Source organism: Leopardus geoffroyi, chromosome A1 (genome assembly GCF_018350155.1).
Source record: "Leopardus geoffroyi isolate Oge1 chromosome A1, O.geoffroyi_Oge1_pat1.0, whole genome shotgun sequence".
NCBI classification, from domain to species: Eukaryota; Metazoa; Chordata; class Mammalia; order Carnivora; family Felidae; genus Leopardus; species Leopardus geoffroyi.
Genome location: NC_059326.1, coordinates 124,100,930 through 124,127,629, shown reverse-complemented (window position 1 = coordinate 124,127,629; position 26,700 = coordinate 124,100,930). Strand labels below are relative to the sequence as shown.

Below are 26,700 nucleotides of genomic sequence, written 5' to 3'. Positions count from 1 at the left end.
AGGGATATTGGCCGGTAGTTCTCTTTTTTTACTGGGTCTCTGTCTGGTTTAGGAATCAAAGTAATACTGGCTTCATAGAATGAGTCTGGAAGTTTTCCTTCCCTTTCTATTTCTTGGAATAGCTTGAGAAGGATAGGTATTATCTCTGCTTTAAACGTCTGGTAGAACTCCCCTGGGAAGCCATCTGGTCCTGGACTCTTATTTGTTGGGAGATTTTTGATAACCGATTCAATTTCTTCGCTGGTTATGGGTCTGTTCAAGCTTTCTATTTCCTCCTGATTGAGTTTTGGAAGGGTGTGGGTGTTTAGGAATTTGTCCATTTCTTCCAGGTTGTCCAATTTGTTGGCATATAATTTTTCATAGTATTCCCTGATAATTGTTTGTATCTCTGAGGGATTGGTTGTAATAATTCCATTTTCATTCATGACTTTATCTATTTGGATCATCTCCCTTTTCTTTTTGAGAAGCCTGGCTAGAGGTTTGTCAATTTTGTTTATTTTTTCAAAAAACCAACTCTTGGTTTCATTGATCTGCTCTACAGTTTTTTTAGATTCTATATTGTTTATTTCTGCTCTGATCTTTATTATTTCTCTTCTTCTGCTGGGTTTAGGCTGCCTTTGCTGTTCTGCTTCTATTTCCTTTAGGTGTGCTGTTAGATTTTGTATTTGGGATTTTTCTTGTTTCTTGAGATAGGCCTGGATTGCCATGTATTTTCCTCTCAGGACTGCCTTCGCTGCGTCCCAAAGCGTTTGGATTGTCGTATTTTCATTTTCGTTTGTTTCCATATATTTTTTAATTTCTTCTCTAATTGCCTGGTTGACCCACTCACTCGTTAGTAGGGTGTTCTTTAACCTCCATGCTTTTGGAGATTTTCCAGACTTTTTCCTGTGGTTGATTTCAAGCTTCATAGCATTGTGGTCTGAAAGTATGCATGGTATAATTTCAATTCTTGTAAACTTATGAAGGGCTGCTTTGTGACCCAGTATATGATCTTGGAGAATGTTCCATGTGCACTTGAGAAGAAAGTATATTCTGTTGCTTTGGGATGCAGAGTTCTAAATGTATCTGTCAAGTCCATCTGATCCAATGTCTCATTCAGGGCCCTTGTTTCTTTATTGACCGTGTGTCTAGATGATCTATCCATTTCTGTAAGTGGGGTGTTAAAGTCCCCTGCAATTACCACGTTCTTATCAATAAGGTTGCTTATGTTTATGAGTAATTGTTTTATATATTTGGGGGCTCCGGTATTCGGCGCATAGACATTTACAATTGTTAGCTCTTCCTGATGGATAGACCCTGTAATTATTATATAATGCCCTTCTTCATCTCTTGTTACAGCCTTTAATTTAAAGTCTAGTTTGTCTGATATAAGTATGGCTACTCCAGCTTTCTTTTGGCTTCCAGTAGCATGATAAATAGTTCTCCATCCCCTCACTCTCAATCTAAAGGTGTCCTCAGGTCTAAAATGAGTCTCTTGTAGACAGCAAATAGATGGGTCTTGTTTTTTTATCCATTCTGATACCCTATGTCTTTTGGTTGGCGCATTTAATCCATTTACATTCAGTGTTATTATAGAAAGATACGGGTTTAGAGTCATTGTGATGTCTGTATGCTTTATGCTTGTAGTGATGTCTCTGGTACTTTGTCTCACAGGGTCCCCCTTAGGATCTCTTGTAGGGCTGGTTTAGTGGTGACAAATTCCTTCAGTTTTTGTTTGTTTGGGAAGACCTTTATCTCTCCTTCTATTCTAAATGACAGACTTGCTGGATAAAGGATTCGCGGCTGCATATTTTTTCTGTTTAGCACACTGAAGATATCGTTCCGATTCTTTCTGGCCTGCCAAGTTTCAAAAGAGAGATCAGTCACGAGTCTTATAGGTCTCCCTTTATATGTGAGGGCACGTTTATCCCTTGCTGCTTTCAGAATTTTCTCTTTATCCTTGTGTTTTGCCAGTTTCACTATGATATGTCGTGCAGAAGATCGATTCAAGTTACGTCTGAAGGGAGTTCTCTGTGCCTCTTGGATTTCAATGCCTTTTTCCTTCCCCAGTTCAGGGAAGTTCTCAGCTATAATTTCTTCAAGTACCCCTTCAGCACCTTTCCCTCTCTCTTCCTCCTCTGGGATACCAATTATGCGTATATTATTTCTTTTTAGTGTATCACTTAGTTCTCTAATTTTCCCCTCATACTCCTGGATTTTTTTATCTCTCTTTCTCTCAGCTTCCTCTTTTTCCATAATTTTATCTTCTAGTTCACCTATTCTCTCCTCTGCCTCTTCAATCCGAGCTGTCGTCGTTTCCATTTTGTTTTGCATTTCGTTTAAAGCGCTTTTCAGCTCCTCGTGACTGTTCCTTAGTCCCTTGAGCTCTGTAGCAAGAGATTCTCTGCTGTCCTCTATACTGTTTTCAAGCCCAGCGATTAATTTTATGACTATTATTCTAAATTCACTTTCTGTTACATTATTTAAATCCTTTTTGATCAGCTCATTAGCTGTTGTTATTTCCTGGAGATTCTTCTGAGGGGAATTCTTCCGTTTGGTCATTTTGGATAGTCCCTGGAGTGGTGAGGACCTGCAGGGCACTTCCCCTGTGCTGTGGTGTATAACAGGAGTTGGTGGGCGGGGCCGCAGTCCGACCTGATGTCTGCCCCCGGCCCACCGCTGGGGCCACAGTCAGACTGGTGTGTGCCTTCTCTTCCCCTCTCCTAGGGGTGGGATTCACTGTGGGGTGGCGTGGCCCGTCTGGACTACTTGCACACTGCCAGGCTTGTCGTGCTGGGGATCTGGCGTATTAGCTGGGATGGGTAGGCAAGGTGCACGGGGGCAGGAGGGGCAGGCTTAGCTCGCTTCTCCTTAGGTGATCCACTTCCAGAGGGGCCCTGTGGCAGCGGGAGGGAGTCAGATCCGCTGCTGGAGGTTTGGCTCCGCAGAAGCACAGAGTTGGGTGTTTGTGCGGAGCGAGCAAGTTCCCTGGCAGGAAGTGGTTCCCTTTGGGATTTTGGCTGGGGGATGGGCGGGGGAGATGGCGCTGGCGCGCGCCTTTGTTCCCCACCAAGCTGAGCTCTGTCGTCCGGGGGCTCAGCAGCTCTCCCTCCCTTTGTCCTCCAGCCTTCCAGCTTTCTGAGCAGAGCTGTTAAGTTATGACTTCCCAGACGCTAAGTCGCGCTTGCTGTCAGAACACAGTCCGTCAGGCCCCTCCGCTTTTGCCAGCCACACTCGGGGGCTCTGCTTGGCTGGCGAGCTGCCCCTCCGCCCCGGCTCCCTCCCGCCAGTCCGTGGAGCGCGCACCGCCTCCTCGCCCTTCCTACCCTCTTCCGTGGGCCTCTCGTCTGCGCTTGGCTCCAGTGACTCCGTTCTGCTAATCCTCTGGCTGTTTTCTGGATTATTTAGGCAGGTGTAGGTGGAATCTAAGTGATCAGCAGGACGCGTGGTGAGCCCAGCGTCCTCCTATGCCGCCATCTTCCTCAGGAAGTCCCCATGTGAGCTTTTTAAAGGAGCTACATTTGTCTTGTCCTTACTGCTTGAAATATGGCAAGAAAGCAATATTCTTATATAAATATTGGTGTATGAGAAGAAAAAATCCTGTTCCTCCTACCCTCCTAGGTTCTGCAGCTGGGTTCTTATAAAATGAGACTAACAAAAGACAGATTAAAAGAGAAAACAGTTTATTAACATATGTAGTGCACATGATGCAGGATAAACCTCAGTGAAGAATAACTCAAAAAGGTGGTTAAATCTTGGGCTCACATAGTATCTTAAAAATACAATAAATTTGTGAAGAGACCAGACAAAGGAAAAGGAATTTAGGTTTTCAAGGGTAGCAAACTGCAGGAAGGTAAATATATGTGGGAAACTAATGGGAGTAGGCTTCATTACTGCATTTGTTGATTCTCGTCTACCTCCACATCAAAATAATCCCAATGGCATATTTTGGAATTGAGTATTCTGATCCCCTACTCTAGTATTAGAGAAGAGATTTGTGATGAATAAAATATAAGTTCAGTAGTATCTTCAGTGTTCATCAATATCTCCCCTTCTTGGACTTATGGTAAGATTTTATTTTCTTGTTCCCTTGAAATTAGCCATGGCCACATGACTTGCTGTGGCCAATGACATGAGAGGAGCATTTAAGTTTTGGTGTACAATTGTCCTTTCTCTCCTTCCTCTGTTCCTGCACACACTGAAAATCCACGTTGATATGACAGTGTCTTAGGATGGTAGAGCCTTCATCACCCTGGGATCCTACTTACCTCTGATGGACATACACAGTTTGCTGTTTTGAATACTAAGATTTGAGGCTTATTTATTTTTGCAGCATAAACAAGTTTCCCTGACTAATGTAAAAAAATGGTCTGCTATGAAAATCCAGGATTCTAAGACTTGGGGGTAGAATTCATTTTATCAGTAGTTTTCTCTCCTCTTTTCATATATCCTCATAACATTCTATCTATGTATTTTAGGTCATTTGAGATTTGTTTTATCACAAATAGGAGGCTGGAAAGAACTGGAAGAAGAAGGAACCAAATCAACAAACAATATTAGGCTTCACTTTTACTTGCTTGCTTGACTTACATTTCCAGCCTCAGTTATCTGGTGTGACCCCGCATATGTCAACTGCTTTTACTTTATGCAATGGAACCACCATGATTCACAGAGCCTATACATCTATCATCCTCCCATTTCCACATGTTGGCAAACAGGATGCTGATTTTAGGTCTTATTCATGTTCTCTAATTAGGATATCAACTCTTCATCTGAAGGCTGCCACAACCTGTGATAGAATAACAAGGGCACTTCACCTCCCTTGTACTTATTACAAAACCCAGGAGTACTGGCAAGTACTCAAGAGTGTTAAGACCTTGAGAAACCAGGAAAGACTAACAAACTGTCACAGACCAGAAGAGACTAGGTAGGGAGTTGTGACAATGCGATGCAATATGGTACCCTAAATTCAATCCTAGCACAGAGAGAAAACATTAATGAAAAAAACTAGTGAAATCTAAATAAAGTCTGGAATTTAGTCAGTACTAACGTGTCAGTATCGGTTTCTGAGTTTTGGCAAATGTACTATGGTATTATAAGATATTAATAATGGGGATAGCTGGATGAGGGTTATGTAAGAGCTCTCTGCACTATCTTCACAAGCTTCCTATAAATCTAAATTATTCAAAAACAGAATTTTTATTTTTTAAAAATGGACATCTGAAGGCTAGATTTACTATTGGTACATATCTATCCTTGCCCCACATCTTCAAAAACAATCCACAACTATATTCCTATTTCTCAACATAACTATTTTCCCTATGTGTATAAAAAGGGAAATATTTATTAACTTCCTCTAAGGGGAATACTCTTGCTTATCAGAGAAATGTCCACATGCAAAAAGAACATTTTTCAAAATTAAAATGTTCCCAATCTCCCTTCTTTCCTATATGCTTATATCACTTAGGTGCTGTTGCAAAGTTAGGTGTTTTTTTTTTTTAATTTTTTTTTAATGTTTTATTTGTTTTTGAGACAGGGAGAGACAGAGCATGAACAGGGGAGGGTCAGAGAGAGGGAGACACAGAATCTGAAACAGGCTCCAGGCTCTGAGCTGTCAGCACAGAGCCCAACGCGGGGCTCGAACTCACGGACCGCGAGATCATGACCTGAGCCAAAGTCAGCCGCTTAACTGACTGAGCCACCCAGGCACCCCCAAAGTTAGTGTTTTGAAAAGTGTCTTGTAATAGAAGAAAGGCAGGGCTGATCAGAGATCAAAGGAAGGATAGTCTAAAAGGGAAGTCTGGTGGAAACTGGAGCCAGTTACATAAGACATGGTACAAGTAAAAGGTAATAAGAGAAGAAGCCACAGAGAGGAGACAGAAAAAGGTACGTTGAGGGGAAGGGTGAGTTGATAGGAGCCATGATGCACATAATTTGAACTGTAAATTGGGTAACTGGGACCAATTTTTGGTTTCTAAATGGGCCAAAAGAGGTTAGATGACACAGAGAGATAAAGGCCTACGTGTCTATATTGTCTATAAAAATCCTAAGTACCACGGGAATACCCTAGGGGGCAACAAGGCAGGCCATGGCAAAAGAGAGGCCTGGAAGACATTATCTGCCTCTTGGTCACCTCCAATTACTATGTGTGATGGTATTTATTGTATATGCCTAAATTCATATGTTGAAGCCTAACCCCCGGTACCTCAGAAAGTGACTGTATTTGTAGACAGGGCCTTAAGGAGCTATTAGTTAACAGGAGGCCATTAGGGTAGGCCTTAATCCAATCCAACTGGTGTACTTATAAGAAAAGGAAATTAGGACAAACAAGAGGGATGACCATATGAAGAGGCACCAAGAAGAATGCCATTTATGCCCCAAAGAGAGAGTGTCAGGACATCAACCCTACGGGCACCTTGATCTTGGACTTTTAGCTTACAAAACTATAAGAAAAAAAATTTTGTCATTTAAGCCACCCAGTTTGTAGCTATGACAACCCTAGCAAAGCGGTACATGACATGATGCCTTCTCTACGTTCCCAGTATCCAATCCCCACTTTTCCTCTCTGGTCTTAATTTTTTTAACATAAGATGCAATCAAACTAACAGATATTACATCTGCAAGGTAGTTTATGAATAGCAGGCACATAGTTTTGAGATGGGCCCTTGTAAAAATGTGGTATTTCATCATTTCCCTTTATATCCTTGGAAATTACTGAAAATATTGTGAAAATATATTTTTTTATTTTTGTGTGTGTTTATATGCAACCACTGCTCCTCACACAAAAACTATTGATACAAGAATTTACTACCACTCTAAAACAGTGGATGTTGGCCTTTTGGGAGGTCTTATCTCCTTTTGAAAATGTGATAGGCCATCTTGCCAAATTTGCACACACATATGTGTACATCAACATCTACACACCCACCCACACAAATTCAGGGAGGTCACGAATCCCTTGTTCACCCACATACGCTCATGGTCCAGGAGGCCCTTTGCACTCAAATTAACAGTTCTTATCCAAAGAAGCTAAAAATAACTACACAATCCATAAAAGGGCACAGGTCAACCTACCTGCCAGGCTGAATTTGCAGAGTAGGAGGAGTGTCCACAGTGCGTGGGGCCACATCATCCCCAAGTCAATGCAGGCAGGCTGAGGAGAGAACTGAAAACGTCATCAGTCAAAAGTTAGTTCCTATCTCTTGGGGCGCCTGGGTGGCACAGTCGGTTGAGCGTCCAACTTCAGCCAGGTCATGATCTCGCGGTCCGTGAGTTCGAGCTCCGCATCGGGCTCTGGGCTGATGGCTCGGAGCCTGGAGCCTGTTTCCGATTCTGTGTCTCCCTCTCTCTCTGGCCCTCCCCCGTTCATGCTCTGTCTCTCTCTGTCCCAAAAATAAATAAACGTTGAAAAAAAAATTTTTTTTAAGTTAGTTCCTATCTCTTAAACAACTCTATTTCCAGTGACAGATTCTGGGGGGTTTCAGGCACAATCTTTTTTTCATCTTACTATATTTTTGGCCATCATCATATAGATCCTTTCATTGTTACTGCATCAACCCCAGTCAACATTTAATTTGTCCATAATTCTACTATGTAATGTGAAAAGTACACCAGCTACGAAAAATATACTCCAGAAGAAAGTACTCTCGGTTGTATAGATCTGAGACCATCATCTGGTGTCTGCCTCAGGCCCTAAACACAGCAGCAAAATAGAACAACTCACAATTTCTCCAAATTGTCATGGTATTTTACATCCCCACGCTTTGTTCATGTGGTTTCTTCTGCCTACAATGTCCTTTTTGCCTCATTTTTGGCAAACTAATCCCACCTTCCAGACTCATCTCAAGGCTAACCTTCTCTGAACACCTCCCTGAAGCCTCAGATGGAGTTGGCTAGCCATTTCCTCCCTGGACACCAACTCTTCTCCATGCCACTTATACCTTAGCATGTGTCACAAAGATTGGTGTTTAACAGTTTACCTGTTGGCTTCTCTACATAGTGCTTTTGAATAGTGAAGCTTCTCTTATTTCTCTTTGAAGCCTAACTAGTTAAGTACCTACTGGTACATGGTAGGCATACAATACTGGTAATGGAATTGATTAGGACAAAAAGGCTGCTTCCTTCTTATTTCATCCCACGTGAGATGGTGGAATAATCTAAGGGTCAAGCAAATGTAAAAGCAAGAACTCATTTCAGGAAGAGATAAAGGATGCCACATTTTCATTTGACAGATTATAAGAAAAAAAAAGGAGTTCTCAACAAATCATTTGAGAAAAGTTCACAAGCATCATTTCTGGAGAAAACCACAAGGAATAAGATTTTCTCTTACGCGAATCAATTGAAATATCTTACTAATCGAAAATGCCTATGGCAATAAAGCAGAAAGAATTTGGGTCTATAATAATAAAAATACCATCAGGAAACAATGTTTGCTGGTTCCACAATAGCAAATAGTAAACACATGTTACTCAACAGCAGTAGCTATTCTCTCAGGAAATAAATGTTTTGATTTAATGAGCACAAAACAAGGAGAAATTTTACAAGTTTTAAATAAAGAATAAATGTGTTCTTTAAAATTAAATGTAATCCTAATGGCATTTTTAGTGCCTAATTATTCAGAACATTGTCTTAATTTTCTCCATTTCTTAGCTAGAAGTCACACCTTTATATTAGATCTAAAAGCATTCTGGGGGCGCCTGGGTGGCGCAGTCGGTTAAGCGTCCGACTTCAGCCAGGTCACGATCTCGCGGTCCGTGAGTTCGAGCCCTGCGTCAGGCTCTGGGCTGATGGCTCAGAGCCTGGAGCCTGTTTCCGATTCTGTGTCTCCCTCTCTCTCTGCCCCTCCCCCGTTCATGCTCTGTCTCTCTCTGTCCCAAAAATAAATAAACGTTGAAAAAAAAAATTTTTTAAAGCATTCTGGAAACGGAGGGAGGTCCAACCATGAAAATTGTATTAAAGCTCAAATTCTCAGTAATTGAGTAAATGAATAATTATAGATATTAAAGCTAAAATTGTTATTCTAACATGGGGTTTTATGTTTTTAAAATCTCATCAATGTTAATTGTTGAATATTTTAAAAACAATGGGAATAATTGCTTGCCTCCTTTAAAATGAGAACACCCATCCATTATTTGTGAATTTAAAAAGACCCTTTCTGAAAAAAATCAACAGTACTAAATCATGCTCAGAGACAATGATAGAAAAACTGCAGTAGTTGAAGAGAGGAGCATTCTAGAAGTTGACACTGCCTGCGTTCTAGCTCTGACTCTCCCTTGAGTCAGCTGGTGGCCTCTGGCATTGTGTTGTTCATTCAGCAATGTCCCAGACACACATCAGATGCTTGGAATAAAGGATCATCCTGCCCCCAATTTCACTCTAGTTCAGTGGCTTTTTTTTAATGTTCATTTATTTCTGAGAGAGAGACAAAGAACATGAGTGGAGGGGCAGAGAGAGAGACAAAGACACAGAAGCCGAAGCACGTTCCAGGATTTGAGCTGTCAGCACAGAGCCAGATGTGGGGCTCGAACTTGTGAAATGCAAAATCAAGATCTGAGCCGAAGTTGGATGCTTAACCGACTGAGCCACCCAGGTGTCCCTAGTTCAGTGATTTTTTTTTTTTTTTTTTAACAAGGAAAAGGAGTCAGAGGGTGGAGAGGATGCCGCACTCCAGAGTGAGCTACTATTACTGATGGCTCCAAATCATATCCCTCCAAATGGGTCTGAGAAGAAAAAAAGAATTGAGAACCATAGATCTACTTGCAGAGACAGAATCATGGATAGTAATAGCAAATACCACATGGTAAGTGCTGTAATTCTAACAGTGCAACGAGAGCAGAGCATCTAAAGAGAGAAATGAGCCAATGACTCATTTGACTCTAATGACTGCAGAAAGCCAACAATTGGTGCAATATGGTGAGTGCCCCTCATTCTACCATTTGCCTATCCTCCAGTGCCTTTTCCACATTCTCTCCAATACCAGAGGACCACCACAAAGAGATTACTTGTGGGTAGTAGATATGAACAAATGTGAGGTGCCTCCCAGGGACTTAGAAATAAGTTCAGTTGGGAGTTCAAGTAGCAAAATCTGTGTACAAAGCCATCGTAGTTATCTCTGAGAGTAAACCAGTGGGTAAATATGCAGTTGAAGAGCTTGAGTACACTCTAAACTCCAGCCAAGAAAAATCTGGGTGTAACCTCAGGTGGACCTGGAAAACCATCATTGTCATTTAGTTGCAGGAAACTACTTGACTAATTATATCTTAAATGGAAGGAGACTTTGAGAACAAAAAGGAGAGCTCACCACAGACCTTAAAACACTGACGGTTAAAAAAGGTAGAAGTTGGTAGAGTACTATCTCCTGGAGGAAATGATTAAACTTCCTGGTACTGCAGTGGTATACTCCAAAAAAGGCAACTGCTAGACCTAACCACAATCTTGATGAAAGAAAACTCAAAACTACAAATCTCCACCATTGCTGTGATTCTGTGAATACTTCTCGGATGAATGATTTAGAGGAGGAGACCCTGAACAAGGGATGTGAGTCATTACAAAGACTATCCTCTCCTTCTTTGGGCACACAGTACAGGTGTCACCTGTCTAAACTCTTCTTATCATAGGAGTCATATCCTTAGTGCCTCTTTTGACCAATTAGAATTCCTGGTTTAAAATCTGGGAGGTAGCACCTGGGTGGCTCAGTTAAGCGTCCAGCTTCGGCTCAGGTCATGATCTCATGGTTCATGGGTTCGAGCCCTGCACTGGGCTCTGTGCTGACAGCTCAGAACCTGGAGCCTGCTTCAGATTCTGTGTCTCCCTCTCTCTCTGCCCTTCCCCCACTCGTGCTCTCTCTCAAAATTAAACATTTAAAAAAAATTTTTTTTAATGTTAAAATCTGGGAAAACCCTGAAGGAATTTCATGGATATTCTTCCTTTGTTAGTGAAACAGCTTTTACACAAGATGACATTATTGGTGCATCCTGCACCAATGATGGCACTGCAAAGATATGAAGACCACATAATGTTCAAATACCTTTAAATCTCTAGACAGTACTACAGGGACAGTTATCACTGTCAATAGTGTGATACTGCTTCCTAAAAACCCAGAGCACTTTGTGGTGTCCAACAGATCAAACACAGTGGTCCTGATGAACATGCAGGTAACAAAAGCTTTAGTTCCAATAACAGAGAAGGTGGTGACTTTGTTAGCTGTGCTATCTCCCCATGGCGAATGGATCTACTATGTAGGGGAGGACTTTGTGCTCTGCTGTTTTAGCATATTCCCTGGCAAATTGGAGAGAACTTTGACAGTTCAGGAGGAGGGTGTGTTTGGTATCACATATCACCTTCATCAGAACCGGTAGGTGGTAGATTCCTAAGGCTCTGGAAACTTTTCTTTTAAAACTTACTTGAAAGCATATGCTTACATGAAGATGCATAAATTATTTTTTTTTAGGCTACCTTTTCTAAGCTATTGTCTGAATTTAGGCACAAGAATAATTTCATGAAAATCTGTATTAAAAAAAAAAAACCCACATCAGTCTGTTGAAGTCTTAAATGAGGTAAATTAGCCTTCCTAAATCTAAGCAATTCCAGGTGTACCAACACTCTGGGCCACAGAAAATTCAGAAAGATTATGCCTTGCTCTGGAGGAAAGCAAATCATTTCCTGTACTCCCTGGTCATCAACCCTAACTTCTAAAATGCAGTAGCTTTGAAAAACTGTCTTCAATAAAAGGTCACTTCCTAGAAATATACATCTCACTATGGGACCTCAGATGAATACAGCATTTTTTCTTTTTTTAATATATGAAATTTATTGTCAAATTGGTTTCCATACAACACCCAATGCTCATCCCAAAGTGCCCTCCTCAATACCAATCACCCACCCTCCTCTCCCTCCCACCCCCATCAACCCTCAGTTTGTTCTCAGTTTTTAAGAGTCTCTTATGCTTTGGCTCTCTCCCAGTCTAACCTCTTTTTTTTTTTTCCTTCCCCTCCCCCATGGGTTTCTGTTAAGTTTCTTAGGATCCACATAAGAGTGAAACCATATGGTATCTGTCTTTCTCCGCATGGCTGATTTCACTTAGCATCACACTCTCCAGTTCCATCCACGTTGCTACAAAAGGCCATATTTCATTTTTTCTCATTGCCATGTAGTATTCCATTGTGTATATAAACCACAATTTCTTTATCCATTTATCAGTTGATGGACATTTAGGCTTTTTCCACAAATTGGCTATTGTTGAGAGTGCTGCTATGAACATTGGGGTACAAGTGCCCCTATGCATCAGTACTCCTGTATCCCTTGGATAAATTCCTAGCAATGCTATTGCTGGGTCATAGGGTAGGTCTATTTTTAATTTTCTGAGGAACCTCCACACTGCTTTCCAGAGCGGCTGTACCAATTTGCATTCCCACCAACAGTGCAAGAGGGTTCCCGTTTCTCCACATCCTCTCCAGCATCTATAGTCTCCTGATTTGTTCATTTTGGCCCCTCTGACTGGCGTGAGGTGATATCTGAGTGTGGTTTTGATTTGTATTTCCCTGATAAGGAGCGATGTTGAACATCTTTTCAGGTGCCTGTTGGCCATCCGGATGTCTTCTTTAGAGAAGTGTCTTTTCATGTTTTCTGCCCATTTCTTCACTGGGTTATTTGTTTTTCGGGTGCGGAGTTTGGTGAGCTCTTTATAGATTTTGATACTAGCCCTTTGTCCAATATGTCATTTGCAAATATCTTTTCCCATTCTGTTGGTTGCCTTTTAGTTTTGTTGGTTGTTTCCTTTGCTGTGCAGAAGCTTTTTATCTTCATAAGGTCCCAGTAATTCACTTTTGCTTTTAATTCCCTTGCCTTTGGGGATGTGTCGAGTAAGAGATTGCTACGGCTGAGGTCAGAGAGGTCTTTTCCTGCTTTCTCCTCTAAGGTTTTGATGGTTTCCTGTCTCACATTCAGGTCCTTTATCCATTTTGAGTTTATTTTTGTGAATGGTGTGAGAAAGTGGTCTAGTTTCAACCTTCTGCATGTTGCTGTCCAGTTCTCCCAGCACCATTTGTTAAAGAGACTGTCTTTTTTCCATTGGATGTTGTTTCCTGCTTTGTCAAAGATGAGTTGGCCATACGTTTGTGGGTCTAGTTCTGGGGTTTCTATTCTATTCCATTGGTCTATGTGTCTGTTTTTGTGCCAATACCATGCTGTCTTGATGATGACGGCTTTGTAGTAGAGACTAAAAGTCTGGGATTGTGATGCCTCCTGCTTTGGTCTTCTTCTTCAAAAGGACTTTGGCTATTCAGGGCCTTTTGTGGTTCCATATGAATTTTAGGATTGCTTGTTCTAGTTTCGAGAAGAATGCTGGTGCAATTTTGATTGGGATTGCATTGAATGTGTAGATAGCTTTGGGTAGTATTGACATTTGGCAATATTTATTCTTCCAATCCATGAGCAGGGAATGTCTTTACATTTCTTTAAATCTTCTTCAATTACCTTCATAAGCTTTCTATAGTTTTCAGCATACAGATCTTTTACATCTTTGGTAAGATTTATTCCTAGGCATTTTATGCTTCTTGGTGCAATTGTGAATGGGATCAGTTTCTTTATTTGTCTTTCTGTTGCTTCATTGTTAAAGAATGCAACTGATTTCTGTACATTGATTTTGTATCCTGCAACTTTGCTGAATTCATGTATCAGTTCTAGCAGACTTTTGGTGGAGTCTATCGGATTCTCCATGTATAAGATCATGTCACCTGCAAAAAGTGAAAGCTTGACTTCATCTTTGCCAATTTTGATGCCTTTGATTTCCTTTTGTTGTCTGATTGCTGATGCTAGAACTTCCAGCACTATGTTAAACAACAGTGGGGAGAGTGGGCATCCCTGTCGTGTTCCTGATCTCAGGGAAAAAGCTCTCAGTTTTTCCCCATTGAGGATGATGTTAGCTGTGGGCTTTTCATAAATGGCTTTTATGATCTTTAAGTATGTTCCTTCTATCCCGACTTTCTCAAGGGTTTTTATTAAGAAAGGGTGCTGGATTTTGTCAAAGGCCTTTTCTGCATCAATTAACAGGATCATATGGTTCTTCTCTTTTTTTTGTTAATGTGATGTATCACTTTTATTGATTTGCGAATGCTGAACCAGCCCTGCATCCCAGGAATGAATCCCACTTGATCATGGTGAATAATTCTTTTTATATGCCGTTGAATTCGATTTGCTAGTATCTTATTGAGAATTTTTGCGTCCATATTCATCAGGGATATTGGCCGGTAGTTCTCTTTTTTTACTGGGTCTCTGTCTGGTTTAGGAATCAAAGTAATACTGGCTTCATAGAATGAGTCTGGAAGTTTTCCTTCCCTTTCTATTTCTTGGAATAGCTTGAGAAGGATAGGTATTATCTCTGCTTTAAACATCTGGTAGAACTCCCCTGGGAAGCCATCTGGTCCTGGACTCTTATTTGTTGGGAGATTTTTGATAACCGATTCAATTTCTTCGCTGGTTATGGGTCTGTTCAAGCTTTCTATTTCCTCCTGATTGAGTTTTGGAAGGGTGTGGGTGTTTAGGAATTTGTCCATTTCTTCCAGGTTGTCCAATTTGTTGGCATATAATTTTTCATAGTATTCCCTGATAATTGTTTGTATCTCTGAGGGATTGGTTGTAATAATTCCATTTTCATTCATGACTTTATCTATTTGGATCATCTCCCTTTTCTTTTTGAGAAGCCTGGCTAGAGGTTTGTCAATTTTGTTTATTTTTTCAAAAAACCAACTCTTGGTTTCATTGATCTGCTCTACAGTTTTTTTAGATTCTATATTGTTTATTTCTGCTCTGATCTTTATTATTTCTCTTCTTCTGCTGGGTTTAGGCTGCCTTTGCTGTTCTGCTTCTATTTCCTTTAGGTGTGCTGTTAGATTTTGTATTTGGGATTTTTCTTGTTTCTTGAGATAGGCCTGGATTGCCATGTATTTTCCTCTCAGGACTGCCTTCGCTGCGTCCCAAAGCGTTTGGATTGTCGTATTTTCATTTTCGTTTGTTTCCATATATTTTTTAATTTCTTCTCTAATTGCCTGGTTGACCCACTCACTCGTTAGTAGGGTGTTCTTTAACCTCCATGCTTTTGGAGATTTTCCAGACTTTTTCCTGTGGTTGATTTCAAGCTTCATAGCATTGTGGTCTGAAAGTATGCATGGTATAATTTCAATTCTTGTAAACTTATGAAGGGCTGCTTTGTGACCCAGTATATGATCTATCTTGGAGAATGTTCCATGTGCACTTGAGAAGAAAGTATATTCTGTTGCTTTGGGATGCAGAGTTCTAAATGTATCTGTCAAGTCCATCTGATCCAATGTCTCATTCAGGGCCCTTGTTTCTTTATTGACCGTGTGTCTAGATGATCTATCCATTTCTGTAAGTGGGGTGTTAAAGTCCCCTGCAATTACCACGTTCTTATCAATAAGGTTGCTTATGTTTATGAGTAATTGTTTTATATATTTGGGGGCTCCGGTATTCGGCGCATAGACATTTACAATTGTTAGCTCTTCCTGATGGATAGACCCTGTAATTATTATATAATGCCCTTCTTCATCTCTTGTTACAGCCTTTAATTTAAAGTCTAGTTTGTCTGATATAAGTATGGCTACTCCAGCTTTCTTTTGGCTTCCAGTAGCATGATAAATAGTTCTCCATCCCCTCACTCTCAATCTAAAGGTGTCCTCAGGTCTAAAATGAGTCTCTTGTAGACAGCAAATAGATGGGTCTTGTTTTTTTATCCATTCTGATACCCTATGTCTTTTGGTTGGCGCATTTAATCCATTTACATTCAGTGTTATTATAGAAAGATACGGGTTTAGAGTCATTGTGATGTCTGTATGCTTTATGCTTGTAGTGATGTCTCTGGTACTTTGTCTCACAGGGTCCCCCTTAGGATCTCTTGTAGGGCTGGTTTAGTGGTGACAAATTCCTTCAGTTTTTGTTTGTTTGGGAAGACCTTTATCTCTCCTTCTATTCTAAATGACAGACTTGCTGGATAAAGGATTCGCGGCTGCATATTTTTTCTGTTTAGCACACTGAAGATATCGTTCCGATTCTTTCTGGCCTGCCAAGTTTCAAAAGAGAGATCAGTCACGAGTCTTATAGGTCTCCCTTTATATGTGAGGGCACGTTTATCCCTTGCTGCTTTCAGAATTTTCTCTTTATCCTTGTGTTTTGCCAGTTTCACTATGATATGTCGTGCAGAAGATCGATTCAAGTTACGTCTGAAGGGAGTTCTCTGTGCCTCTTGGATTTCAATGCCTTTTTCCTTCCCCAGTTCAGGGAAGTTCTCAGCTATAATTTCTTCAAGTACCCCTTCAGCACCTTTCCCTCTCTCTTCCTCCTCTGGGATACCAATTATGCGTATATTATTTCTTTTTAGTGTATCACTTAGTTCTCTAATTTTCCCCTCATACTCCTGGATTTTTTTATCTCTCTTTCTCTCAGCTTCCTCTTTTTCCATAATTTTATCTTCTAGTTCACCTATTCTCTCCTCTGCCTCTTCAATCCGAGCTGTCGTCGTTTCCATTTTGTTTTGCATTTCGTTTAAAGCGCTTTTCAGCTCCTCGTGACTGTTCCTTAGTCCCTTGAGCTCTGTAGCAAGAGATTCTCTGCTGTCCTCTATACTGTTTTCAAGCCCAGCGATTAATTTTATGACTATTATTCTAAATTCACTTTCTGTTACATTATTTAAATCCTTTTTGATCAGCTCATTAGCTGTTGTTATTTCCTGGAGATTCTTCTGAGGGGAATTCTTCCGTTTGGTCATTTTGGATAGTCCCTGGAGTGGTGAGGACCTGCAGGGCACTTCCCCTGTGCTGTGGTGTATAACAGGAGTTGGTGGGCGGGGCCGCAGTCCGACCTGATGTCTGCCCCCGGCCCACCGCTGGGGCCACAGTCAGACTGGTGTGTGCCTTCTCTTCCCCTCTCCTAGGGGTGGGATTCACTGTGGGGTGGCGTGGCCCGTCTGGACTACTTGCACACTGCCAGGCTTGTCGTGCTGGGGATCTGGCGTATTAGCTGGGATGGGTAGGCAAGGTGCACGGGGGCAGGAGGGGCAGGCTTAGCTCGCTTCTCCTTAGGTGATCCACTTCCAGAGGGGCCCTGTGGCAGCGGGAGGGAGTCAGATCCGCTGCTGGAGGTTTGGCTCCGCAGAAGCACAGAGTTGGGTGTTTGTGCGGAGCGAGCAAGTTCCCTGGCAGGAAGTGGTTCCCTTTGGGATTTTGGCTGGGGGATGGGCGGGGGAGATGGCGCTGGCGCGCGCCTTTGTTCCCCACCAAACTGAGCTCTGTCGTCCGGGGGCTCAGCAGCTCTCCCTCCCTTTGTCCTCCAGCCTTCCAGCTTTCTGAGCAGAGCTGTTAACTTATGACCTCCCAGACACTAAGCCGCGCTTGCTGTTGGAACACAGTCCTATAGGCCCCTCCACTTTTTCCAGCCAGACTCGGGGGCTCTGCTTGCCCGGCAAGCCACCCCTCCACCCCGGCTCCCTCCCGCCAGTCCATGGAGCTCGCACCGCCTCACCGCCCTTCCTACCCTCTTCCGTGGGCCTCTCGTCTGCGCTTGGCTCCAGTGACTCCGTTCTGCTAATCCTCTGGCGGTTTTCTGGGTTATTTAGGCAGGTGTAGGTGGAATCTAAGTGATCAGCAGGACGCGTGGTGAGCCCAGCGTCCTATGCCGCCATCTTCCCTCTCTCTCCCTGAATACAGCAAATAATGGAGACCCAGAATTCTCAAACAACACTATGAATATTCCATGTTGGACTAAAGGACTCTGAGAATATATAATGATGCCACTTAAGTAACCTGTGGTGTCTTATCCTTAAAGGTATAAACACAGTAATAGCTACTTTTAGAAGGACTGGAAACAAATCCAAGGAATTATTGCTGGCTATGCTCACTGACTGGGGACAAGAAGCAAGAAACAAAGGAGGAGATACTTCCTCTGCCAATTTCTGCTAAAAATGCTAACATGTTAAATTATCTCTGCCTTCCTGCATCTTATCTCATATGACCAAAGCAAAAGAAATAGTGTTGGGGAGGTTTACTGTCTAGCATTCCATTATACACACACACACACACACACACACACACACACACAAAGGTGTCCTTTGGCAACTCAAAAGTTCCCACTCAAGGGTGTATCCTAGATGCAAACTTTCATCTGAATACACTTGTACAAAAATGTATGTGTTTTCCCAGCGCTGGTCCTACTTTCATTCATTCATTTATTCATACATTCACTTAATGTATGTTGATATCTATTCTGTGTCAGAAACCATGCATAGCATGGAATTGGGTTTTTAAAGGATGGGAAAAGAAGGAATAAATTCTAGGGACAGCACTCTGGCTGCAGGTTTAATTAAGAACCCATGAACTCTACTGATGGGAGAGAGGAAGCAAGCAGCAAGCTGCCCAGCCTCATTCAGTCCCACCAAATTCCTTAACTATGTATAATAATCGTTGTTAACTAGACTTATTGTGGTGATCATTTCACAATATATACAAATATACATCATTATTTTGTACAACTAAAACTAATGTTATGTGCCATTGTATCTAAATGTAAAAAGAAAAAGCTGTCAAAATACCACATTCAGTTTTAAAATCTATAAATCCACTCAAGGTGCCTTCATACAAAGAACATTTTGAGATGCTAGCAGCAAGATTGGCAAAAACATAATTGTGATGTGATAGTGAGTGTCTCCAATGTGCTAATTATATTACACAAATTATATCTTGGTCTACTAAAACTCCCTATGGAGAAGATATTATTATCTCCGCTTTATAGATATGGAAGTTGTGGCTCAGTGATATTATGTAACCAGTCCAAAAATCATTTAGTTTATAAGTGGCATCGCTGAGATTCAAACCCATGACTGTCTTATTCCAAAGCTTAGACTCTTTCTACCAAAACAGTAGCTATTAGTGATTTACTGTCTCTCAACCCTGCTGCCACAAAACACCAATACACAAAAGAATCTTCCTTTGAACCTTTCTTCCTAGGTTTAATTTTCTCTAGCCTAGAGTTTCAGAAAGATAAATCCATTATATTCACATACTTTCACCAGCCCCTGACCTTTGGCCCCCATGATTTCCACCCCTGCTGCAGCATTTTAAAACATTAACTGCCAAAAGGGGCACCTGGATGACTCAGTCAGTTAAGTGTCCCACTCTTGGTTTCAGCTCAGGTCATGATCTCACAGTTTGTCAGTTTGAGCCCCACATAGGGCTCTGCAGTGAAAGCATAGAGCCTGCTTGGGATCTCTCTCTCCCTCTCTGCTCTTCCCCAGCTTGCTTTCTCTCTCTCAAAAAATAAACAAACATTAAAACATTAGCTGCCAAAAGATGAGATCCCCTGTAATTACCAAAGAGCAGTCTAACTAAGGAGTAATTTATGTGCTGGGTTCTGACCCATAATTTCACTGAAGAAAGCAGAAAAAGACCCTCACATAATAGGAAAAAGAGGCCCAATTTCAAGGATTGGAGTTATTAGACTCTGAATGTGGCACTCACCTGTCTGTGGTATACAGAAGATGTCCTGCTGGTTCAAAGGATCCCCATCAAAGGTGCTCTGTCCCCTACAGACCATGTTATGACAGGGAGTGGAATTTGGAATTTATCTTCATAGAGATGTTTGACTATTTCCTCTCTGGTTGTCTGGGAGCTTTCTCTTTGCTTTTAAGCAAAGCCCAAGCCAGTGTGGCACTTAACCCATTTATGCTGGGAAGTGAAGTACATTATTGTAACTGGAAAAAATCTGCTTCTGTGAGAGTACTCAACTTTACAGGAAAAATACCATCTGAAAGTGTCATAAACAATTAAAAGGAATGACTAAATTTTAAATTTTCTCTTCAGGAAGTGATTAAAAATGTGGTAATGGGTGAAATGCTGAGAATATCTTTAGCTAGAAAAGAGAAATAGAAATATGCATCATGTGATCATCTTTAAATGAAAGAGATGAAGGGAAGAAAATAATAGTAGCTAACTCAGAAAAGAGGTTTATAATTCTTATTTATATCTAAAAGAAAGCATGTTAAACTGAGAGTCAGGAGCCCAAACTAAACCACTTATTTACCTAAGCTGCTTATTTAGCAGGTTATTATGACAGTTAGTTATATGTGGAGATCTTACCACTTGTCAGGCACAGTACTAAGAACTTTATTTATCTCCTTTGATCTTCACAACAATCTTAAAATTATCGATAGTATGTTTATTTCCATTTTACAGGTGAGGAAACTGAGGCCAAAACAATTGAGAAACTTGTCCAAACTTAGTGGTGGGGCAAAGAACTGAGCTAAGGTAGCCTGACCCTCAGTTTCCTACAAATCAAAAGTTTAAATTAGATTATTTCTGGGATTCATGTGAGCACTATAATTTTACCTTATTTTGCAGCTGACAAAACTGTAAAGGAAGTAAACAGATTAAGGAAGAGATTATGATGCAAAGGGAAAGAAAACTTATTTTTAAAACAAAGTATGCCTTCCAGCCTGTTTTATTTTAAACCCATTCCCCATCATCTTCAGGCAATGTTTCCCTAAGTCAAAGAATTTATCAGAAATAAGGAGAAAAAGAGGTAGTCCCTTACCTACATAAGATATTAAAAACTCCATTTATTGTTTACCATCACTAAACTTATGCATAAAAATAGCACTTCTTTGGGGCACCTGGGTGGCTCCGTTGGTTGAGGGTCTGACTTCAGCTCAGGTCATGATCTCACAGCTTGTGGGTTCGAGCCCCATGTCAGGCTTTGCACTGACAGCTCAGAGCCTGGAGCCTGCTTCAGATTCCATGTCTTCCTCTCTCTCTGCCCCTCACCCCTGCTTGTGTTCTCTCTAAAAAATAAACATTAAAAAAATAGCACTTCTTTAATTTGTTCAACAAGTACTTAGTAAACACCCAGTATATGTGTAACACCTGACTGAAGGTGCTGGGTATGACATAAAATCCTGGGTAAGAATTTGTTGATTAATTTATCTGTATTCTCTCAGCAAACTCCACAAAAATTATGGGAAAGGTATAGAAACACAACACAAAACAAATGGGAGCAGAGAAAATAACACATGAAATAAAGGATGGCAGCAAGTTTGGGGAAAATGAGAAGTGAATCAAGTGGTAACTGAATTGGTAAAAATAAGAAAAGCTGGAACCTAAAAATGCCTAAGAGAGGTGCCAAGACGAAGAATTGGGTGGTGGAATCACACAATGGCTCAGGGATTTGAGACACCAGGTGGATACAATCTATCTTCATTATTCATGGATTCCATGTTTGCAAATCCACCCTCTAAAATTTAATTTGTACCCCCGAAATCAATACTCTAGATGTTTTCACAGTCATTTGCAAACATGTGTATGGGCAAAAACAGAGTCACCTGATGTTCACGTTCCCAGCTGTGGTGAAACAAGATGACACTTTAATCTCATACTATATACAAATATCCTTTTCATCGTCTATTTAGAGCCATGTTTTCTGCATTTTTGTTGGTGGTTTCGCTGTTTAAAATGGCCCTCGAGAACAGGTCTATGGTGCTGGCTAGTGTTCCCAAGTGGAAGAAGTGATGTGCCTTACAGAGAAAATATGTATATTAGGTAAGTTTCATTTAGGCATGGATTACACTGCTATTGGTTCTAAGTTCAAGGTTAATGCATCAACTATATATATTAAATAAGGTGTCTTTAAGCCAAAACACACATAAAACAAGGTTATATATTGATCAACTAATGAAATAATTGTAACCAGAGGCTTGCAGGAATTCAATCTTGTTATTTGCCTAGAGAGAATGGTGTCTTATTCAATAATTTAGTGTTCTCAGCAACTTTATAGGTCATAAACACCACAGGGGTGCCTAGGTGGCTCAGTTGGTTAAGCATATGACTCCTTGATTTTGGCTAAGGTCATGATCTCACATGAGTTCGAGCCCCACATTGGGCTCTGCACTGATAGCATGGAGGCTATTTGGGATTCTCTCTCTCTCTGCTCCTCCACCATTAGCTTTTCCTTTCAAAATAACAAATGTTAAACATTAAAAGAGAGAGAGAGAACAGAATTAACACAAATAACATCTGTGCAACAGAGAAGATTAATGTGAACTGGTGGAGGAGAGCAACTTGAATCATGATCTCATGATTCGTGAGTTCGAGTCCTGCATCGGGCCCTGTGCTGACAGCTCAGAGCCTGGAACCTGCTTCGGATTATGTCTCCCTCTCTCTGCCCCTCCGCCTGCTTGCACGTGCATGCTTTCTCTCTCAAAAATAAACATTTAAAACAATTTTTTTTTAAGTTCACAATTTAAGCGGGGAAAAGAGACATGTAAACACAATGCTATAAACTAATATGGCAAGGGCTGCCAAAGAGGCATGTACAAAGTGCTACAAAAAAATGACAAAAGGGAGTCATTAATTCCACCCCCAAAATAAGAGAAAGGGACTTTTTAGTGGAACACTAAGATGTACGAAATTATGTTCTGTGTAGAGAAGTGTAATAGCCAGACATTTGCTGGCACCTGGGACGGATTCGTAGAAGCCATACTAGTATCCCTTCAGTATACTTCCTGAAGTAGGATGAATGCTGGACCTCCAGAAGACAGATCTAACCAGAACCTGAAAATATAATCTTATTTGGAGTAAGCGTCTTGGCAGATGTAATTAAGGTACAGATCTCTAGATGTGATCATCATAGATTAGTGCAGGTCCTAAAGCCAGCGACTAGTGTCCTTGTAAGAGAAAGAAAACACAGAAACACAGGGGAAAGCTATGCGACTAGGAAACCAGAGATCAGAGCAATGTGTGTGCAAGTAAAGGAAGCCAAGAACGGCTACAGTCACCAGAAGCAAGGAGAGATGCATGGTACAGATTCTCCCCTAGACTCTCCAGAAGGAACCAACTCCATGGATAACTTGATTTTGGACTTTGGACTTTCAGAAGTGAGAAAACAAATGCCTGTTTTTAGCCACCCAGTTTGTGGTACCTTGTTAGATAGTCCAAGAAAACCAAATTGCATGTGATTCACAGGCAAGGCTAACCCATCAAATTCTTTCATCTAGTAATGTGGGAGTGAATCAGCTAGACTGTGGTGGACAATGAGGCTCAGGTAGTGAGTGCTGTCAGGTTCAAGACATGCAAGAAAATGAAGAAGACAGTGAAGAAAAACAAAGAGATAAGCAAAGGGGAGAGTCCAGGTGAGGAAAGTTCAATACCCAACTTCCTAGTTGTTTGCGTGGAACACATGAAACTCTGGTGCATTCTCTGCCTGTGGATATCCATGACATTATCTGCTATGTCACTCCAATATTCTGTTAAGTGCATTGAATCCGTTTTTGTTCCTTGCAACCAAATGATCCTCAATTTAACAATGATTCCTGGCAGTAACTTGGTTTTAAAAATATATAAGGAGGTTGAAATAAAATGGTAATTGCTAAACACATGAGTAATTTCAAAGAGTAAGCTGTTAAGAAAAGGTTAACAGGTGTGAAATTTTACCAATAAAAAGGGTCACTGAACAGAAAGCAGTTAAGCTTTCTTTTGTAACTACCAAACTGATGGTTTCAGGCTCCAGACTAAATATTCACATCAAGGGAGAGGATGGAAAAATTGAGAGTATCAAATGGTCCAGAGACCGAAACAAGCACAGTTCTACTAACCACCACTTACAACCCTCCGCAGGGTAGGTCTTGTGGTCCCTCTACCTTGGATTAGGTCTCTTCATCTTATATGCCAATTGCATAATTCCTTCAGTCTCTGAACATCTATTAGTATCTACTACGTGCCAAGGACTGTGGTGGGTCCAATGTGGTAGCCACTAGCTACAGGTGGCTATTGAGGTGTAATTCCAAACTGAGATGTGCTGGAAGTGTACTATACACACCAGATTTTGAAGACTTAATACAAAAAGAAAGAATACTAATAATTTTTCTACTGATTTTATGTTTAAATAACATTTTAAGTACACTAGGTTAAATATATCATAATTTTACATTTTTTACTTTTTAAAATGAAGCTTGCAGGACATTTATTGGAGAACAGCTGCTCTAGTTTTAATCAAACTTACCCTGACCTCTCTTCTCCCCTACTCCTCTTCTGAAAATCTTCAGCTATAGTTTTATACTCTCAAAGTTTTGTAAATTTTACATTATTAGGTCATCCATGCTTTTCCTATACCATGATTCTTAAACTTAAATGTTAATAAATAGCATTTATAATACAATGATTAATCTGTAATCACAGCAGAATCAAGTAGTGTTTTGCACATATAGAAAAAGAAATGCAATCCCATGTCCCTCAAATTGTCACACTAGATTGAGTATACTTCAAAAAAAAAAAAAAAAAAGGGAGGAGAAGTCAACTGGATTATCTTTTCCTAAACTCTACTCTAATCCTCAAAATCATGCCCCATTTATTCCTCCTAATTGGACAATGACTTTCTAGTAGACCTTTTTGTTTTTCCTCAAGTTTTTGTTTTCTATTCTTTTCTTGATATGAGAAGCCTATACCTTCCACCTAATACATAATCATCCCAACTCTTAATCACATGTTTTGTTAAAATAAATCCATTTTCTTCTTGAAGAGTATTCTTGGAGCCAGCTACAATGAGGTTTTGGCAGCAGGAAGTGGATGCAGCAGGAGGGGTGCACAGTGAGGAAGCAGCATGTCCTCTGAAAGAAGCTTAAGTCTGATAAGAACACTGTGAAAAAAGGACACATTGGTGGAATGGAAGGTAGAGTGTATGTATTTATTTGTCCTCTCAGAATTAAGAATGGGCTTGAATTAAGGCGCTTGGGTCGCTCAGTTGGTTAAGCATCTGACTTCAGCTCAGGTCGTGATTTCATGGTTCATGAGTTTGAGCCCTCCCATCAGGCTCTCTGCTATCAGTACAGAGTTCACTTCAGATCATCTGTTTCCCTCTCTACCCCTCCCCAACTGGTGCATGCTCCCTCTCTAGCTCTCTCTCTCAAATAAATAAGAATGGGCTTGAATGAATGTATATGTAGATTAGAGTCCTTTCCACCTAATAGCCTCAGTTTCCCCCACTAAAATAGGAGAAATGGCCATCTGCTAAGAAAAGGATCTAAGGACAGCAGTGACATTTACCTAATGAGAAAAGCACACTAGGGACCAGATCCTGCTTAGGACAAGGTAAGTGAGTGACACCATGGATCCTACACAGCTAAAAATGAAACATTCTTATTCTCAGAGGCTGACTGGTGAAAAATATCCTCATGTTTCTGTGGCACTCATATGAAGACTTAATTCTTTATTATTTCAGGACAAAACAACTATAGGGTAAAATCAAGGAATATCCTCTAGGCACAGGTCAGAGGGATGTTTCTGTTTCCATTACTGTTAACTAAACTCTTGATTCCATCTTCCTGTTTTAATAATTATAGCAGGAGATAATTACACAGCTATCTGTAAATTAACTGTATTAAAACTGCAAGAATCTCTGGCAGCCTTTCTCATCTAGGCTTCTCATCTAAACTACAAACAAGAACTTAAATGACAATTCCATTTCACAAAGAATGGAACATAATTAGTACCAATCCAGATGCTGAGTGGTCCATTTATGAATCTTGAAAAGAAAAACAAAGCTGGAGGCATCACAATTCCAGATATGAAGTTATATTACAAAACTGTAGAAATCAAAATATTTTGGTACTGGCACAAAAATAGGCACACAGATCAATGGAATGGAACAGACAGCTCAGAAATAAACCCATGTTTATATGGCCAATTAATCTTTGACAAAGGAGGCAAGAATATTCAATGGGAAAAAGACAACCTCTTCAACAGATGGTGCTGGGAAAACTGGACAGCTATATGCAAAAGAATGAAACTGGACCACATTCTTACACCTTACACAAAAATAAATTCAAAAATGGATTAAGGACCTAAATATGAGACCTGAAACTATACAAATCCTAGAAAAGAACCCAAGTAGTAATTTCTTTGACATGAGTTGTAGCAAGTTTTTTCTACATGTGTCTCCTAAGGCAAGGAAAACAAAAGCAAAAAATAAACTACTGGGACTTCATCAAAATAAAAAGCCTGGGCACACTGAAGGCAACAATCAACAAAACTCAAAGACAACCCACTGAATGGGAGAAGGTATTCATAAATGACATCTCTAATAAAGGGTTAGTATTCAAAATATATAAAGAACTTATCAAAGTTAACATCCAAAAAACAAGTAATCCAATTAAAGAGTGGGCAGAAGACATGAACAGATATTTCTTCAAAGACATATAGAAGGCCAACGGACACATGAGAAGATGCTCATTATCACTCATCATCAGGAAATACAAATCAAAACTACGTAAGATATCACCTCACACCTGTCAAAATGGCTAAAATCAAAAACACAAGAAACAAGTGTTGGACAGCATGTAGAGAAATAGGAACCCTCACATACTCTTGGTGGGAGTGAACTGGTACAGCCACTATGGAAAACAGTAGGAAGTTTCCTCAAAAAGTTAAAAAAGGAACTATCCTATGATCCAGTAATCGCACTGGGTATTTACACAAAAAATACAAAAAAGCTAATTCACAGGGATACATGCACCCCTATATTTATTGCCACCTTATTTATAATAGCTAAACTATGGAAGTGGCCCAAGTATCCACTGATAGATGAATGGATAAAGAAGATGTGGTGTGTTTACACACACACACACGAAAAGGATGAAATCTTGCCATTTGCAACAACATAGTTGAAGCTAGAGAG

General features: G+C 40.5%; 1 protein-coding gene across 1 annotated transcript in view; it reads right to left on the bottom strand.

Annotated features, from left to right (window-relative positions):
- IL31RA (interleukin 31 receptor A) overlaps window positions 1-26,700 on the bottom strand; it is a 99,063-nt gene that overhangs the window by 54,814 nt on the left and 17,549 nt on the right. Inside the window, exons 2-3 of the mRNA XM_045443819.1 lie at window positions 19,500-19,524; window positions 7,054-7,144 (exon numbers count right to left, since the gene is read on the bottom strand). Of these exons, the coding sequence (XP_045299775.1) occupies window positions 7,054-7,144; window positions 19,500-19,524 (116 nt within the window). The remainder of the gene's footprint in view (window positions 1-7,053; window positions 7,145-19,499; window positions 19,525-26,700) is intronic.